The 17,590-nt window shown below is 37.9% G+C and overlaps 1 protein-coding gene across 4 annotated transcripts in view; it reads left to right on the top strand.

Moving 5' to 3' along the window:
• AKT3 (AKT serine/threonine kinase 3) overlaps positions 1–17,590 on the top strand; it is a 318,339-nt gene that overhangs the window by 288,052 nt on the left and 12,697 nt on the right. For all 4 annotated transcript variants that reach the window (XM_060192062.1, XM_060192061.1, XM_060192060.1 and 1 more), the window contains 3 exons: positions 400–614; positions 7,651–7,738; positions 13,054–13,156. In XM_060192062.1, the coding sequence (XP_060048045.1) occupies positions 400–614; positions 7,651–7,738; positions 13,054–13,156 (406 nt within the window). The remainder of the gene's footprint in view (positions 1–399; positions 615–7,650; positions 7,739–13,053; positions 13,157–17,590) is intronic.

The raw sequence follows: 17,590 nt of genomic DNA, 5'->3' as shown, positions 1-17,590 counted from the left end.
TTGTAGTTCTTAGGTCGAGATGTGTAGAACTCTATAATCAACCTGGCTTACCTCTGTACTGTGATTCAAAGTCCATAGTAGTAGAACCAGAATGAAAAATTAAGTAGACATAAGAGGAAGTCTACTAATATGTCAGTGTTTTTCACCTAGTTGTTAGTTAACTCATCATTTACTTGAAGTTTGTTGTGTGACAGATTACCCTTTTTATTTATTGTTCAATATGTATATATTTAACTTTTCATACATTTGTTATGATTCATATTTTCTGTAAGATTTTCATAATTTAAAATGGCAATCTCTCAGAATACCATACCTAGGCTTTGAAACTTAAGAGTTGTCTAGATAATGGTTTTAAAGTTAGTATGTAATAATTAATCTTTATATTGGCTTTACTTTTAGGTATTAGAAGACAATGACTATGGCCGAGCCGTGGATTGGTGGGGCCTAGGAGTTGTCATGTATGAAATGATGTGTGGAAGGTTACCTTTCTACAACCAGGACCATGAGAAACTTTTTGAACTAATACTAATGGAAGACATTAAATTTCCTCGAACACTGTCATCAGATGCAAAATCATTGCTTTCAGGGCTCTTGATAAAGGATCCAAATAAACGGTAAGACACAAATAACACTCAGTGAGTTACTGATGAAAGTGGTTAGAAACTGTGATTTGGAAATTAACTCAAATATGACTAATTTGAAGAAACGGTAGATAAAGTATAAACATTGTCTTACTGAGTCACTGACTTTTTAACAGTACTGTGTAAAGCACTTGAAATTTTTTCATCAACTCTTATCAGGGATATTTTATGAAGATATTCAGTCTTATTATCCATATTAGGAATAAATAATTTCATACTAGTATTAGCTCTTGGTATTTTGCAGATTGAAGGAAACCTTTGTATTTTACTTTTAGTCAGTGAGTCTTTATAATTCTACTGATTATATATTATGAAAAGGACAAAGCTGTCATATCTGTATTCTCCTCCTACCTCATCCTGTGCTAACATACCAAACAAACTACTGGTTTGGAGTTATCATTTGAAGATATTTTTCCATTGGATTAATAACAATTAAAGAAAGCTTTATGACCCTATTTTTCATAGTTATCATCTGAAGAATCTTCTAGACTTAGCTGCTTTGCTTAGTGATTTACAGTGTTCTTCATTCATACTTACATACTCTGTTACATTACATTTTATAAGTTATATATGAATACCACTTAATATGTTATATGTTATGCAGATATAATTACCATTCATCTAGATATTTATGTGTTATTTTTCTGAAAATCTCCTGAATGTGAGCATCTTGAGGAAGAACTATTTAATATACTACTGTATAAAACACCTCATATTTTACAGTATTCTGTTTGTGGGTGATTCTCAGTAGGAATAATTAAAATACTGATTAATGAGTGAAGTAATAACTGAGTCTCAAATGCCTTTCATAAGCCCTCCTACTTACTTTGACAACTGTTTTCTTATGTGACTCCTTTTATAACATGGGTGACTGGCAGAAAAAAAATTTTTTTTTTTCTTTTCATGTCTGTCTCATGCATTTTTATGTTCTCATTCCTCCTGCCCTCGGTCACTATACTAGACCTCTATGGGTTGCCCATAGCTTGTATTGAATAGTTGTTGAGTGAGTGTGAAGTAAAACTCTATGAGTGCTAGGATCTGAGAGGTAGGTCAATTCTTTTTTTTTTTTTTAATTTTTTAAATATTTATTTCTTTTCCCTTTTGTTGCCCTTGTTTTTTATTGTTGTTGTAGTTATTGTTGTTGTCATTGTTAGACAGGACAGAGAGAGGAGGGGAAGACAGAGAGGAGAGAAAAAGACAGACACCTGCAGACCAGCTTCATCGCTTGTGAAGCGACTCCCCTACAGGTGGGGAGCCGGGGGCTCGAACCGGGATCCTTATGCCAGTCCTTGCGCTTTGCACCATGTGTGCTTAACCCACTGCGCTATCACCCGACTCCCTGGTAGGTCAATTCTGAAAGCTTTTTCCTCTCAAAAATCTGTGTGTCTAGAGCGAAAATGCAGTCTTTTCAATGAATTTTAGTGATATTCCTCCACTGCTGCATTCGAACATTAGTGAAAAGGGAGCAGGAAATAGCTGACCCTGCAGAATGCATTCCCTACCATGCAGCACCATAGGTTCTAGACTCAACACTGCATGGGAACACCAAGAGAAATCGGATGATGGTGCATCTCTCTCCCTCTCTTCTCTGTATGTGTGTCTATCTCTTCTTCCCTCCCTCTAAAGGAAAATAAAGAATGCAAAGTTTGGTCCAGGAAGACTATTCAGCAGTGGTGTTTTGTATGCACAAGGCCCTGAGTTCATTCCCTGGCACTACAAGGGGTTGGGGGGGAGTGTGAATTAAAAAAAAAAAAGGCTAAATAAGATGAAATCTGTGCTCTATAGAGGACTTTTAGACTATAAGACCATATCAGTGATTACCAGGAGGGAACAGGAGGTGCAGTGGGTAAATCAAGTAAAAGGATGCACTTGTTTGTGAAGGAATAATTAAACATTTAGTGGCAATAATAATACAGGAAATATAATGTAAAAGTTAAAATCAGTGTTTTAATAAATACTGTTTAAAATTTTTTATTGGATACAGACAAAGATAAAGTGAGAGAGGAAGGGGAGATAGAAAGGGAAAGAGACAGAGACACCTGAAGCCCTGCTTCACCACTTGTGAAGCTTTCCCCCTGCAGGTGAGGACCAGGGCCTTGAATCTAGGTCCTCACACACTGCAGTGTTTATGTTTAACCAGATGTGCCACCACCTGGCCCCTTTAATAAATACTTTAAAAGAGCTACTAGATTTGCAAATTAACACAGCAGTTGAGAAGTTCATTGACAAAGGTGTAGAATATGAGTTGAGTAGTGCTAGAAGTTGAAGCTGGTATCTTAGATTGAGGATCTAACTTTTTCAAGAAAAATTTTAATCTTTATTCAGAAAGGAATGAAAAGCCACACAATTATTGAAAATAAGGAATGGTATAATCGTATTTGTGTTATTAAATGTAATGACAGCTTTGTCATGGATGTATTAGAATAGTGAAAGGCCAGCAACAGATTGACAGAATATTTGAAAATGTGTATGGAGTTGTCCCAACAGAAGACGGGATACTCAGGTTCAATCCCTGGCCAGAGCCTAGCAGTCTTCTGGAAAGAAAGAAAAAAAAAAGATGATGATGAGTACTTCCTGAAATAATAAGAAATGACAGATAAGTGGAACTTTATGAAAAATTAAATAGGGGTGATCAGGAAACAGGAGGAATCCAGGAAATATATGTGAGCTTTCCATTGTGTGTTCTGAATGGAATATTTTATTTTATTTTTAGTTTTTATATTTATTTATTTATTTTCCCTTTTGTTGCCCATGTTTTTTATTGTTGTTGTAGTTATTGTTGTTATTGATGTCATCGTTGTCAGATAGAAAAGAGAGAAATGGAGAGAGGAGGGAAGACGGGGAGAGAAAGATAGACACCTGCAGACCTGCTTCACTGCCTGTGAAGTGACTTCCCTGAAGGTGGGGAGCCGGGGGCTTGAACCAGGATCCTTATGTTGGTCCTTGTTCTTTGCGCCACCTATGCTTAACCCGCTGCGCTACAGCCCAACTCCCCATGAATGGAGTATTTTTAATAGAAATAAAGACAAAGGAAAAGACTTAATGGAGTAGAAGTTGATACTAGCATTAGCTAAACCAAGTCAATATTTTCTAAAGAAAATCCAGATAGAAATGACAAGCAAACAGCTGAAAATAATACCAGTGTATCATAGTAGGTTGTTACAAAAGCCATGACATGTTTTTCTGTTTTTGCAGCATGTTTTTGTTTGTTTGTTTCTATGGTTTGTTTTGCACTAGTATCTGAATATATGGATTTGAATCTGTAGAAATTTAGGGGCTAACTGGAGCAATGAGAATAGTGGAGAGAAACAACAAGAGGTAGAAAGAAAAGGAGCCAGGTGGGGGAGACAACATAATGGTTATGCAAACAGACTTTCATGCCTGAGGCTCCTAAATCACAGGTTCAGTCCCCCGCACCACCATAAACCAGAGCTGAGCAAGTGCTCTGGTCTCTCTCTCTCTCTCTCTCTCATTTTAAGTATTACCTAAGTTTTTCTTAGTCTCTTTACTGTTAGTTCTACTTAATCTCTACTGTTAGTTCTACTAAAGGATCAACTATTCTGGGGCTGAGTGGTGGCTTACCTGGTAGAGCATACACTTTATGTACTATGCAAAAGGACCCAGGTTTAAGGCCCCTGGCCCCCAACTGCAGAGGGGAAGCTTCACAAGCAGTAGAACAGATTACTTAAATCCCTTTCCTTTTTTTTTAAAGATTTTATTTATTAATGAGAAACATAGGAGGAGAGAGAAAGAACCAGACATCACTCTGGCACATGTGCTGCTGGGGATTGAACTCAGGACCTCATGCTTGAGAATCCAATGCTCTGTCTACTGCACCACCTCCCAGACCACAAATCGCTTTCCTTTTCTCTCTCCTTTTCTCTCTGTCTCTCACCTCAAAGGAATGGCCGATGCAAACAGTGGAGTCATGCAGGCACCAGTGATAATCTTGTTGGCAAAAGTATATAAAGGGTCCTTGAACCTTTTGCTTTTATTTCTTATTGCCTATTATTCAATACTTTATAGTCATTGTAGAGTATGTCTATTATTTACCTATGCAAAGTGTGTAGAAAGAGCATAGTCTCATGTTGTGTTCAGTTATACTAGGAAAATATGAATTCTGTGTTGTTTTTAATAATTGCAAATCTATAGTAGCTCAGGATTTAGTTCGGCATTCTGGGTATTTATTCTTAGACATAAATATCCTAGTGCAAACTGTATTTTGATATTATTTTGATATCTTACATTGTATATTAGGAAATCATTGACATTGACATTTTTGACAGTTTCACACTTTGAGGAAACTTCTGTTACAGAATCTCTCCAAGCTTCTAAAATGGCAGACTAAGACTATATTCTTAGACTTTGCATAATATTCATAGCCAATACTTAAGTTGTATGTACATTTGATAAAAATAGATTCAATCCTGGCTATGTCCAAAGACAGACTTGTTGGAGAGCTGAGAATTGACACAAAAATGAATAACTGAAGTTGGATTAAAACTTTTATTTACTAAATGAGTATGCTTCTCCATTTCAACTCCTGTCTCACCTATCATCTCATGTATAATTCAGAAAGAATGCATTATTAGGTTCTCAGCACTAGCTTAAAATATCAGTACTTTCTGATAATCTAGTGCTGATCTCTATCATCTAAAAATTTACTGTGTACATAGACAATGTGGAAAGAATTTAGAAAATGAGATAGAGCTAAGAATAAAAAAGAATGAGATATAGATAAGTGCAGATTTAAGGTTAAAGTTTCAAATGTGAAAAAGACTAATATATGATCCAGGTTTAGCCGTATGTTTCACTAAACAGGAAACTCTAGGGAAAGGAGACCTCGATGGTGGGTCCACTGATCACCACTAAGTACATCCAGATATGTGATGATTTTCTCTCTCTCTCTCTCTCTCTCTCTCTCTCTCTCTCTCTCTCTTTGCCTTCAGGGTATCACTAGGCCTCCTCCTGGAGGCCATATTTTTTTCTCCATTTTATTGGATAGGACAGAGAAAAATTGAGAGGGGGGGTGGAGAGGGAAAGACAAACACCTGCAGACCTGCTTCACTGCTTGTGAAGCAACCTCCCTACAGGTTGGGAGTGAGGTTCAAACTGGGATCCTTACTTGGGTCCTTGCTCTTAACCCAGTGTACCACTGCCTGACCCCCAATTGTTATATTTTTCCATTCTGAAAGTAGCTCAGAGGATTCTGAATTCTACTCAACTTTTTTTTTAATACTTGCTAATAACCAGATTTAACTATAATTGTACAGTTTTTTTCTTTTCTATGACCTATTTAGTTACCTAGTAATGTATTAAATTTGGCATTTACTTGCTCATTGGAGGTACTTGTTAAGCTTCAGAGATTTTTTAATTGTGTAATAGTTGTTGCTAAAAATATATTACATAAATTTATAAACTAAATAATATTAAAATCAAAGAAATTGATCGTTACTCCTTAGTAATTCTGTAATATTTGGCTGTTGTCTGTGCTTTTGAAGTTACTTGTACTTTTTGTACTTGAACTGAAGTAATATAGAATGATTTTCTCTTCTCAAACTTCTGTATTGAATGACATCAGGGCAATAATTTTAAATTAGCCAGGGTGGGAATATTTACACTAGAAAAATAGCAAGACATTGTTAATTCAGGGCTCAGTTTGTTTTGTTGATTATTAAGACCTAACAAAGTGATACAGAAAATATTATTACAGCTTAAAGTTTGAAATGCCTGGTGTTTTTATTCATGTTGTGTATAACATACACAGACACACAGACACACTGAAATTTTCTCCCAGTCTTCCAGAGCTATTAACCTATTAACAAAGATGTCACCTATTTAGTTGACAAACAAGTGAAGTTCTAGCATATGTCTTTACTGTTTAACTTTCATCTTTGTCTTTAAGTTAAACAAGAATATCAGTCACTATTCATGTTGTTATTACTAGGTGGATTTGGAGGTCAACAAAAATTAACCAGAGTTTTCTGGGGTAATCATTTGGCAAAATAGCAATAAAGAATGTTGTATATTTTGTTTATAACTTTATGCTTCTCATTCTTTGTATCAATAAATATGTAATAAATTAATATACACACAGAGAGAGACACACGCACAAGTATGTGCTTAATTTCTTCCAGAGCTTGTTGTTAAGGTTTTACCAGCACACATCATTCCTAACCTTGAGCAAGTTCAAATCTTGATATCTGAAATTCAAATTTCAGTATATGTTTTAACTCTTTTCCTCATTCTTTTTTCCCTCTCTCCTTACTTCCCTCTTCTTTTCTGTTTTACTCATTACTCTTAGTAACTAGTATATACTATATAAAACTGAGCAAGTCAGAAAACACCTGAACTTCACCAGTGTCAGGTATCAATTGGCCAAGAATAACTTACATGAGGGAGTATTTTTTTAAATGTTAACTTATGTTGCAATTTGCTGAGCAAGTACATCACAGAAGTATTTCATGGGTGGACTGTCTCTACAAAAATTCATCTGACATTTAAAACAGTCTGTAGCTGTTTTCAACCTGTTAGCAAAAACTCTGCAAATTATTTTTCTGACCAATTATTTAGGCATTCCACAATATATGTTAAAATTTTTACTCTGATCACTCTAAATTTCGTTTGTAGAGTTGTGATTTTTTTTTTCTTATGTGACCTCAGGCACTCCATGCATTCCTGATACCACATTCAGTGGCCCAACTCAGGCCAGTTTTTCTATTCTATTTCAGAGGAGCAAGAGGGGAGGGAGGAGGAGAGAGAAACAGAGAGAAGACACATCACAGCACTGCTCTGCCATCTGTAGAGGTCCCTCTGTACTAGCCTATCGTGCTTCCCTGTGGTGCATGGGCTAAAACCCAGGGTCCTGCATTCAATAAGATACACACCTCAGAAAGCTTATTTCCATGAATGTTTATTACAAGAACTGTTTAGCATACCAAAAATTCTCCAAAAAATACTTTTGTTACATTGGTTTATACTCACTTAATTTTATTTCTGGCCCCTATAGCCTTGGTGGAGGACCAGATGATGCAAAAGAAATTATGAGACACAGTTTCTTTTCTGGAGTAAACTGGCAAGATGTGTATGATAAAAAGGTATGTTTTATTTATGGCACAGTGCTTATATATTTTGGCTTAAAAACAGCAAAATGTTAAAAGTAAATATAATTTGATAATATAATATTTTCCACTTCCATTCTTATCAAATTAATTGGATATAGAAAATTAGCACAAAATTTTATTGATGATTTTACTCCCACAATGAATCTTGAAATTGTATTCAGTAGTTTGCTAAAGCAGTTAACTTTCTTACTGTCACAGTTTGATAATTTATGTCTGATTGTGCCCTCAGTTGAGGAAAAAAAAATTGTTTAGATATATTTTAGGAAAACTGAGTAGGAATGAAATTACTTAAATTTTTGTCTTTCTGCCTTTAATTTTAAAGTTAATTCTTCTGGATTAACTGTAAATACCCATTTTAAAAAGGAAACTGAAGCAATGTTTTGAGATATCCAGACTGTCTTCCATAAGGATTGAACCAATATTTCCGCCAGCAGTGTAGAAATGATCCTCTTTCTCCACTTCCTCTTCATCACTTGTTGTTTTTGTCCTTTCTGGTATATGACATTTTCACAAGTGTAAGGTGGTATCTCCTTATCTGCTCTGTTTGCATTTCTCTGATAATCTGTGACTTTGATCAGTCATATTTTCCATATGTCTGTTGGCCATCTGAATATCCTCTTAGGTGAGGATTCTGTGTGTCCTTTCTTCTTCTTCTTATTTTTTTCCTCCAGGGTTATTGCTGGGGCTCAGTGCCTGCACTATAAATCTACTGCTCCTGGAGGCCATTTTTTCCATTTTGTTGCCTTGTTGTTTTTATTGATGTTATTGCTGTTGTTGGATAGGACAGAGAGAAATTGAGAGAAGAAGGAAGACAGAAAGGGGGAGAGAAAGATAGACATCTGCAGACCTGCTTCACCACTTGTGAAGTGACCTCCTCCCCCCACCCCTGGAGGTGGGGAGTCAGAGGCTTGAATGGGGATCCTTGCACAGGTCCTTGTGCTTCAGGTCATGTGCACTTAACCCTGTGCACTACTGCCCAGCCCCCCTTTCTTCATTTTGTAATGGGGTTCTTTGTTCTTTTTTTTTTCTTTGTTCTTTTGTTGCTGATTTTTGTGAGTTCTTTATATGTTTTAGTTATTTTAAGTCGTGTGTGTGTGTGTGTGTGTGTGTGTGCACGCACGCGTGTGTGTGTGTGATGTAAAGGTCTGCCATTCAGCAGGGTATCTTTCTACTTTGGTGGTAGCACCTTTCACTGTGCAAAAGCTGCTTTAAAAGCTTTTTTCTGTTCTAGTATCCAAGTCTTTGATCATTTGAAGTTGACTTCTGTGCATGGTGATATGCACAGATTCCCCCACCCTCACTTTTTTTTTTTTTCAGGGCAGTTTAAGCACAGTTTTGAAGACTTTCTTCATTTAAGTTTTTGGCCTCCTTGTCATAAATTGGTATCCTGTATGTGTTATAGATTATTTCTATGCTCTGGATTTTATTACCTTGGGGTGTGTGTGTGTGTGTGTGTGTGTGTGTGTGTGTGTGTGTGTATGTGTGTGTGTTTTCCTCTCCAGAAGTAGGATAGCTGAGTGTGATGATACTTCTGTACTCCATTTTTTAGAGATTTATTCCTACTGTTTTTTTACTATACCAGTTTACATTCCTCACCAATACTTGTTGACTTTTGAATAATAACTATTCTAAGAAATCTGAGGTATTATCTCATTGTGATTTTCATTTGCATTTTTCTTCAAATAAATAATGATGAACTTTTTTTCATGTGTCTGTTTGCCATCTGTATGTCTTCACTGAAATGTGCCTAGTTCTTTGTCTACTTTTTAATTGGATTATTGTTTTGCTTTTCATTGTTGAGTTGTATGAGTTAATTCAACTAGTCCTCACATAGTGACCTAGTTGTTTATTGAATGCTGTTGCTGAGATTAGTTACACCATTCCCTCTGAACAATCTGTACTGTGGTGATGTATGAGAACTCTGACCATGGGGTGGGTAGTGCAGTGGCTCAGCTTTAAGACTCTCATCTCAAGTCACCTCTTCTCAGTTTCAGTTCCTGCACTCAGTCTGTGTATACTTTGTGCTTCCGATGAGGTTGGGCATGTTCAAAATGGTATAACCATAGATGTGTTCAGTGCACTCTACAAGATAATACGAGACTTTTCCTTCTCCACTTGTCCCAATTTTCTACAGCAAATTCAAACTGTTTTAGAAAATGTGCAATTTCTTTTGTAAATGACAAATTTAAAAATAGCGCACGTGAAGAGTACATATAGAATTTTCCAACCCTAATGACAAGGGAGAAATGTGCATATATTTGAATAGCCTCTTCATCAAAGAAAAAATAAACTTGTGGGAAAACCATTTTTAATAGGGAATTGTGAATTAAAACCACAGTAAAATGCCACAACGTAAAATTTCTGATGTTAAAAAGATTGGTGAAACCAGTGTTGACAAAAATATGGAACAACTAAAATTTCTATATATTATTGATAACAGTGTAAAATGATACAGCTGATTTTGCATATAGTCTGGTAATTTCTTACAGTTATGTGCACATGTCCTAGATGATCTGATTATTCTACTCCTTTGCACTTGTTTAAAATAAAGTTGTATGACTATTCAAAGAAGTGAGCGTAAAGATTATTAACATCCCCCAAACTGATAGCACCCCAGTATTCATCACCACCAGTTGGTTACATCAGCAATTTACGGTATATATGGACTATAGTATGTATAGTATATTAACCATCTCTAAAATGAATGACCTATTAATACATGCAATGGCATTAGTGAATCTCGTGGGGTATTTTTGTTTGTTTGTTTGTTTGCTTTTTTTTTTTTTTTTTCCTCAAGGGTTACTGCTGGGGCTCAGTGCCTGCACCATGAATCCACTGCTCCTGTGGCTTTTTTTTTTTTTTTTTTTTTTTTTTTTTTGCTAGAACAGAGAGAAATTGAGAGGGGCAGAGAGTATAGGGAGAGAGAAAGACGCCTGCAGACCTGCTTCAGCACTCGTGAGGCAACTGACCCCCTGCAGGTGGGGAGCTAGGGCTAAAACCAGCATCCTTGCTTGGGTCCTTGTGCTTCATACTATTTGTGCTTAACCTGGTGTGCCATCACCCAGCCCCCTATGAGTGAATCTCAGAATAATCATGCTGACCATCAGAAACCAGGCTAAGAGCACATACTATATAATACTATTTCCATAAAATTCTAGAAATAAAGACTTACCTGTCACGCAGAAACCCTATCAGTATTGCCAGCAGTGTGATAGAAGAGATAAGATCACATAGGGTCATGAAAAAAATGTAATAAACATGATGTTTATCATCCTGATTATGGTGATAGTTTCATGGATAGATATGTATTTCAAAACATCAAATTATACACTCTTAATATGAACAGTTTACTACATGTCAGTCATCCATCAGTGAAATTGATAATTAAAAGTTCTTGGTGTCACAGAACTTATATTTTGTTGGAGAGAAGTAGAAATGGTGTGGTGGTGACAATGAACAAATATCTGTAACTTTGCATGTATGCAAAATATCAAAGATATATGTGTCATATGCTGAAAAGATGAAGAAAAATGAAGCAACATAAGGGTAGAAGTTATCAAAAGGTAACTGACCTATGTGATCAGGGAGAACTATTGTAATATTGCGATATTTGAACAGAAATGGTTTTAAGCTCCCTTTTAATCTTTGGAAAGCTATCTTAAGACTTGTTTCAGTTTTTCAAAGTATTAAGAGAAGATTTTTCTCTTATCTAAAAGAATAGCAGTTTTCCCTTAACTTGAAGACAGATTTAAGTTTGCCATCAGAAAGGAACAGATGAAAATGGTGGCCAGCAGTAAGCAAGTATCTACTCCACATGCCCAATAGAAGCCCATTTCTGCTCAAAGAATTCCTTATGGTTAATTTGTGGTTGGAAGGTTGAAGATTAGTTTTTGAACATTGGTAAGATGGTGTCAGAAAGAAAGTCAACAACCAGAATCCCATTCTCCGAGTTTCTTGCCAGGAAAAGACAGTTACCCCCTCAGTTTTCTAAAACTGAAGTATGATCCATTCTGTGTGTGTCACTTTTGTGTGCATATGTATGATGCCAGTGAAAAGAATATGCTTGGGTTTAAGAAAGGAAAGATTTCCACCAGTGGAGTTAAGTGTTTCCTTGTGTCCAGCCAATATAGCAGCTAGAAGGGAACATGTTCTGGGACCTCCTGGATGTACATCAGCAGAGGAAATTGTTCCAGGTGGGATTAAAGGTTTTAAGAAGGGGGTTGGGCAGTAGTGCAGCAGGTTAAGCGCATGTGATTTGAAGCACCTGGTGCAAAGCACAAGGACCAATGTAAGGACCCCAGTTCGAGCCCCCGGCTCCCCACCTGCAGGGGGGTGGGGGTTGCTTCACAAGTGGTGAAGCAGGTCTGCAGATGTCTGTCTTTCTCTACTCCTTTCTGTTTTCCCCTCCTCTCTCCATTTCTCTCTGTCCTATCCAACAATAACAATAATAATAACCAGAACAACAATAAAACAACAAGAGCAACAAAAGGGAAAAAATAGCCTCCAGGAGCAGTGGATTCATGGTGCAGGCACTTAGCCTCAGCAGTAACCCTGGAGGAAAAAAAAAAAACAGGTTCTAAGAGAGGAGCCATCTTGTCCTTAGCAGTCATTGACAGCAATCAGTGGTTCTGTGGGTATCTTACTCTTCATTCTTGTTTGTTCTGTTTCACTTAATTCTTTAATTTTTATATAGAGCTTGCATCTCCCCACTGTGTAGTTTAGACTGTTGACTAAGTACCACATCTGCCTTAGAGAGTAATTCAACAGTTTGTTATTTTTGCATAGAAAAAAAAGTGTATCGGGGGGTCGGGCGGTGGCGCAGTGGGTTAAGCGCATGTGGTGCAAAGCGCAGGGACCGGCGTAAGGATCCCGGTTCGAGCCCCCGGCTCCCCACCTGCAGGGGAGTCGCTTCACAGGCGGTGAAGCAGGTCTGCAGGTGTCTATCTTTCTCTCCCCTTCTCTGTCTTCCCCTCCTCTCTCCATTTCTCTTTGTCCTATCCAACAACGAATTGCGTCAACAAGGGCAATAATAATAACCACAACGAAGCTACAACAAGGGCAACAAAAGGGGGGGAAAATGGCCTCCAGGAGCGGTGGATTCATGGTGCAGGCACCAAGCCCAGCAATAACCCTGGAGGAGGGAAAAAAAAAAAAAGTGTATCATGACTTTTCCGAAAATCCAATAACTTCTTGCATGTTTGCTTAATTATTCTCCAGTATTTCATCCTACAAATGCATTTTCCTAAATTGAAGTTTGCTAAAATTCATCTTTTTTTTTCTGCTTACAGCTAGTACCTCCTTTTAAGCCTCAAGTAACATCTGAGACAGATACAAGATATTTTGATGAAGAATTTACAGCTCAGACTATTACAATAACACCACCTGAAAAATGTAAGTATATCTAAAAGACAGTCTGTAACATTACTATGTAGTTGAAAATGACAGCTGTATTTTACTTATATTCAAGATCAAATTGCACACTGACTTATTCCATTAGATGTCAGAAGATGGGATTCATACATAGAAATATCTAGACAACCCAGAGGAAAATCTATGAATTTAGTATTACAAACTAGAACTTCTTACTGCTCTCTTTTGATGTCAGATGAAAGATTTTTGAAATAGAAACTTCCCATATTTCCTGGAGAGCTCATTCACATACCACTGTCAGAATTTTGCTAACTCTGGTTTTCTATTTACTGTTTTTAAATTGAATCACTCTTTTTACTTTGGTTAGTCATAATCAGTATTATCTGTGAAGACATAATTCATTTTGCTAGTAATTTTGATACATATAAATTGCATGTTTTAACTCTGTATGTTCATGTACAATCTCAAATCATTGTATATAGAGTAGTGTGTTTTCCACACTTCAGTAAGTTAAATGGGCCATAGTAGCAGGCACAGTTAGCAGACATACTTTCATCATTAGCTTAGAAATCAATTTTAGGGACATAATTGGATAAAGATTTCCTAAAGTTCGATGGTTTTTGACTCACACAATAACATCATGTTGGTTTTCTCTTTTTTCTCTCTCTCTCTCCTCCATTTCCTCTCCCCTCTTTCTTTTCAAAAAGCAGATTCAGGAGTAGTCCTCACGCACAGTGAATAATCCAAAGAGGGAAGCTTAAAGTGAAGTGTTCCAGTTCTGGAGTCACTTAGACCATGGTCTTAAAGCACATGCCTGTGGGGCAGCTGACATAATAATATAGTTTGTTATATATGCTCTAAGCATTTTCCTCTGTAACTTGTAAGAAACTCTTCCCTTGTAAGGGAAGAAACTGAAACCCAGAGAGAACTGAGACTTCCTCAAGTTCCCATCAGAATCAACCATATCCAAAGGCAGCATTCATCAGCTTGGCTGATGCCCATTGAGTTGCAAAGTATCAGTATATTGAAGAACTACTTGTGGTCTGTCCCAGTGATAGGACTGAGCTTCCATTCTTTTTGTGTGCCTCTGCTAAGTCTTTGGAGTTACGGAAAAGTACCGGAGGACTGAGTAAAAACAGTTGGTACAAGTCTTAGCATAGTTTCCCCCAGCCCCAGCATGGACTCTGCTAAAACAGTTTATCTGAAATGCTAAGTATTAGCAAGCAACTATTGAATTGATACCTGAGTATTTTCTACTATGGGGCATTAACTAACGTTGAAATATTAACTTACCTGTAATCCTACTATATTATTATTCTTCTTACGCTCTCCAGTGACTTTATTACATTCTAAATTTATACTATTCTCATAGGCTCACAGGCTCACAGCCTTGTTGGATCTGGGCCCCCACCTGCCTCCTTGAACTCCCCCTCTCCTCACTGTGTCAGTGTTCCAGCCACATCTTAAGCATGCCTTGCTTCTCTGTATCTCAAAACTTATTTTTTTCCTGAAATACTTTTTCCTGGACATTTCCATGAATAGCTCCTTCTTGTTCATTAGATCTCAGCTTCATCAGAAAGCCTTCAATCTCAAGAAGCCCATCATCAGACAGTTTCTTTAGAAAAGACACCTAGTGTTCTACAAATTTGAAAGAATTTTTTAAGTTTATTTAAGCACCAGATTAATTGATGCATAGTGTTTTTTTGAAGAGTAATGAAAGACTTGATACAATACATACTAAGTTGTAGGAAAAGTCATGATGCATTGATAAAATATGTCATGACTTTCCTGCAACCCAGTAATTAGCAAAAGAAAAAAGGAGTAGGCATGAACAGAGAGGTATGGGAAAGAAAGTCACTGATTTATAATTGTAGGAAATGTAAAACTAAAAAAACCATTGTCACACCATTTAAAAATGTGTTTGTGGGAGTTGGGCAGTAGCACAGCGGTTTAAGCGCACATGGCACAAAGCTCAAGGACTGGCATAAGGATCCCAGTTCGAGCCCCTGGCTCTTCTCCTCTCTCCATTTCTCTCTGTCCTATCTAACAACGACAACATCAATAACAACAATAATAACTACAACATTAAAAAACAAGGGCAATAAAAGGGAAAATAAATAAAGTATTTGTTGGGGGCTGGGCAGTAGCACAGTAGGTTAACTGCACATGGCGCAAAGCACAAGGACTGGTGTAAGGATCTGGGTTCAACCCCCTGGCTCCCCACCTGCAGGGGGGTCACTTCACAAGTGGTGAAGCAGGTCTTCAGATGTCTATCTTTCTCTCCCCCTCTTTTGTCTCCCTTCCTCTCGATTTCTCTCTATCCTATCCAACAACATGACAGCAATAATAATAATAATAGCAACAATGATAAACAAGGGAAACAAAAGGGGAAAAACTAGCCTCCAGGAGCAGTGGATTCATAGTGCAGGCACCGAGCCCCAGTGATAACCCTGGAGGCAAAAATAATAATAATAATGTGTTTGTTAATAGTTGAAGTAAATTCAAAGCTTTTGAAATATATTTAGCCATAAGCTTGTTTTTTTATAATACATAGTTCTTTTTTTTTAACAAAAGAGACATTAACAAAACCATAGAATAAGAGGGGTACAATTCCGCACAATTCCCATAACCCGATCTCCATATCCCATCCCCTCCCCTGATAGCCTTCCCATTCTCTATCTCTCTATCCCTCTGGGAGTATGGATCCAGGGTCGTTGTGGGTTGCAGAGGGTAGAAGGTCTGGCTTCTGTAATTGCTTCCCCACTAAACATGGACGTTGACTGGTCGATCCATACTCCCAGCCTGTCTCTCTCTTTCCCCAGTAGGGTGGGGCTCTGAGGAAGTGGGGCTCCAGTACACATTGATGGGGTCATCTGTCCAGGGAAGTCTGGTCAGCATCTTGCTGGCATCCGGAACCTGGTGGCTGAAAAGAGAGTTAACATACAAAGCCAAACACATTGTTGAACAATCATGGACCCAAAGACTGGAATAGTGCAGATGAAGTATTGGGGGGTATTCCCTGCATGCTCTTGTGAACTTCTGCTTTCAGGTATATATTTTTCCCCTAGTTTATGGGCATGGGTGAACTTATGCTCTATCTCAGGGGACCTGGACTATATCTAGGTTTGGGGACTTTATTGGGGAGTGGAACACCTGGAATGGAATTAGAGAATACTATAAAAGGAAAGGTCTCACCTGAGTGATGAAGCTGAAGGGTTGTCATTCCACACCTGAAGTCTCTGGTCACAGTCTGAAGTGAAGCATGCTGGGGTGGCACTCATTGCGTTGATTAGGTTGCGATCCGCGGATGCAATATTATTTGATTTGAATTGAGAGCAGCATGCAGAAAAGTGGGCCCCACCCTAAGGTTCCAGGACTGGGGGAAATATAGGCTCTATAGTGGAAATGTGAGGTTCCTGTTTTCTTAGGGTTCAAGAAGACAATGGATAGTTATTGTAATTGTCACATTATTTGGTGATAGGGTTAACTTTGGAAAGTCCCTTTGATAGGGTTTGGGGTATAATACTGTGCTACCGGTTGCTTCTGTTCTCCCTGGTCTAGGCTTTTGGGAGAGACAACATATCAAAGACAGCCTATGTATTAAAAAGACTCAGTTGGTGTTTTAAGAAGTTCTAGACATATCACCAGTTTTTCGCCTCTCATATTAATTAAATAGTAGTTTATATGTTTACACTTTAATAGGATTGTACATAAACACCACTCCCACCACCAAAAGACTGTGTCCCATCCCCACCACCCACCCCCGACCCCCCACCCTCCGCCGTGCCAGGAAGCCCAATGGCCACCCTCCCCTTCACTACAGGGTTTTTACATTGGTGCCCTGCTCTCGATTTAATCAGATCCTGCTTTTAGTTTCCCTTTATCTTATTCTTTCTCAACTTCTGTTGGTGAGTGGGGACATCCCATACTTACCTTTATCTTTCTGACTCATCTCACTTAACATAATTTCTTCTAGCTCTGTCCAAGATGGGTCAGATAAGGTGGGCTCATTATTCTTAATAGCTGCATAGTATTCCATTGTGTGTATGTACCACAGCTTTCTCAGCCACTCATCTGCTGTTGGGCACCTGGGTTCCTTCCAGGTTTTAGCTATTATGAATTGTGCTGCTATGAACATAGATGTGCACACATCTTTTTGGTTGGGCATTATGGAATCCTTGGGGTATATCCTCAGGAGAGGAATTACTTGGTCATATGGAAGGTCTATGTCTAGCCTTGTGAGAGTTCTCCAGACTGCTCTCCAGAGAGGCTGGACCCATTTACATTCCCACCAGCAGTGTAAAAGGGTTCCTCTGTCCCCACAGCCTCTCCAACATTTGTTGCTGCTGTCCTTTTTGATGTATGCCATTCTCACAGGAGTGAGGTGGTATCTCAATGTTGTCTTTATTTGCATCTCTCTGACAATCAGCGACTTGGAACAGTTTTTCATATGTT

The sequence above is a fragment of the Erinaceus europaeus genome, chromosome 6 (assembly GCF_950295315.1).
Source record: "Erinaceus europaeus chromosome 6, mEriEur2.1, whole genome shotgun sequence".
Taxonomy (NCBI): Eukaryota; Metazoa; Chordata; class Mammalia; order Eulipotyphla; family Erinaceidae; genus Erinaceus; species Erinaceus europaeus.
Note: the sequence above shows the minus strand (reverse complement) of the source record. Positions and strands in the feature narration are given on the sequence as shown.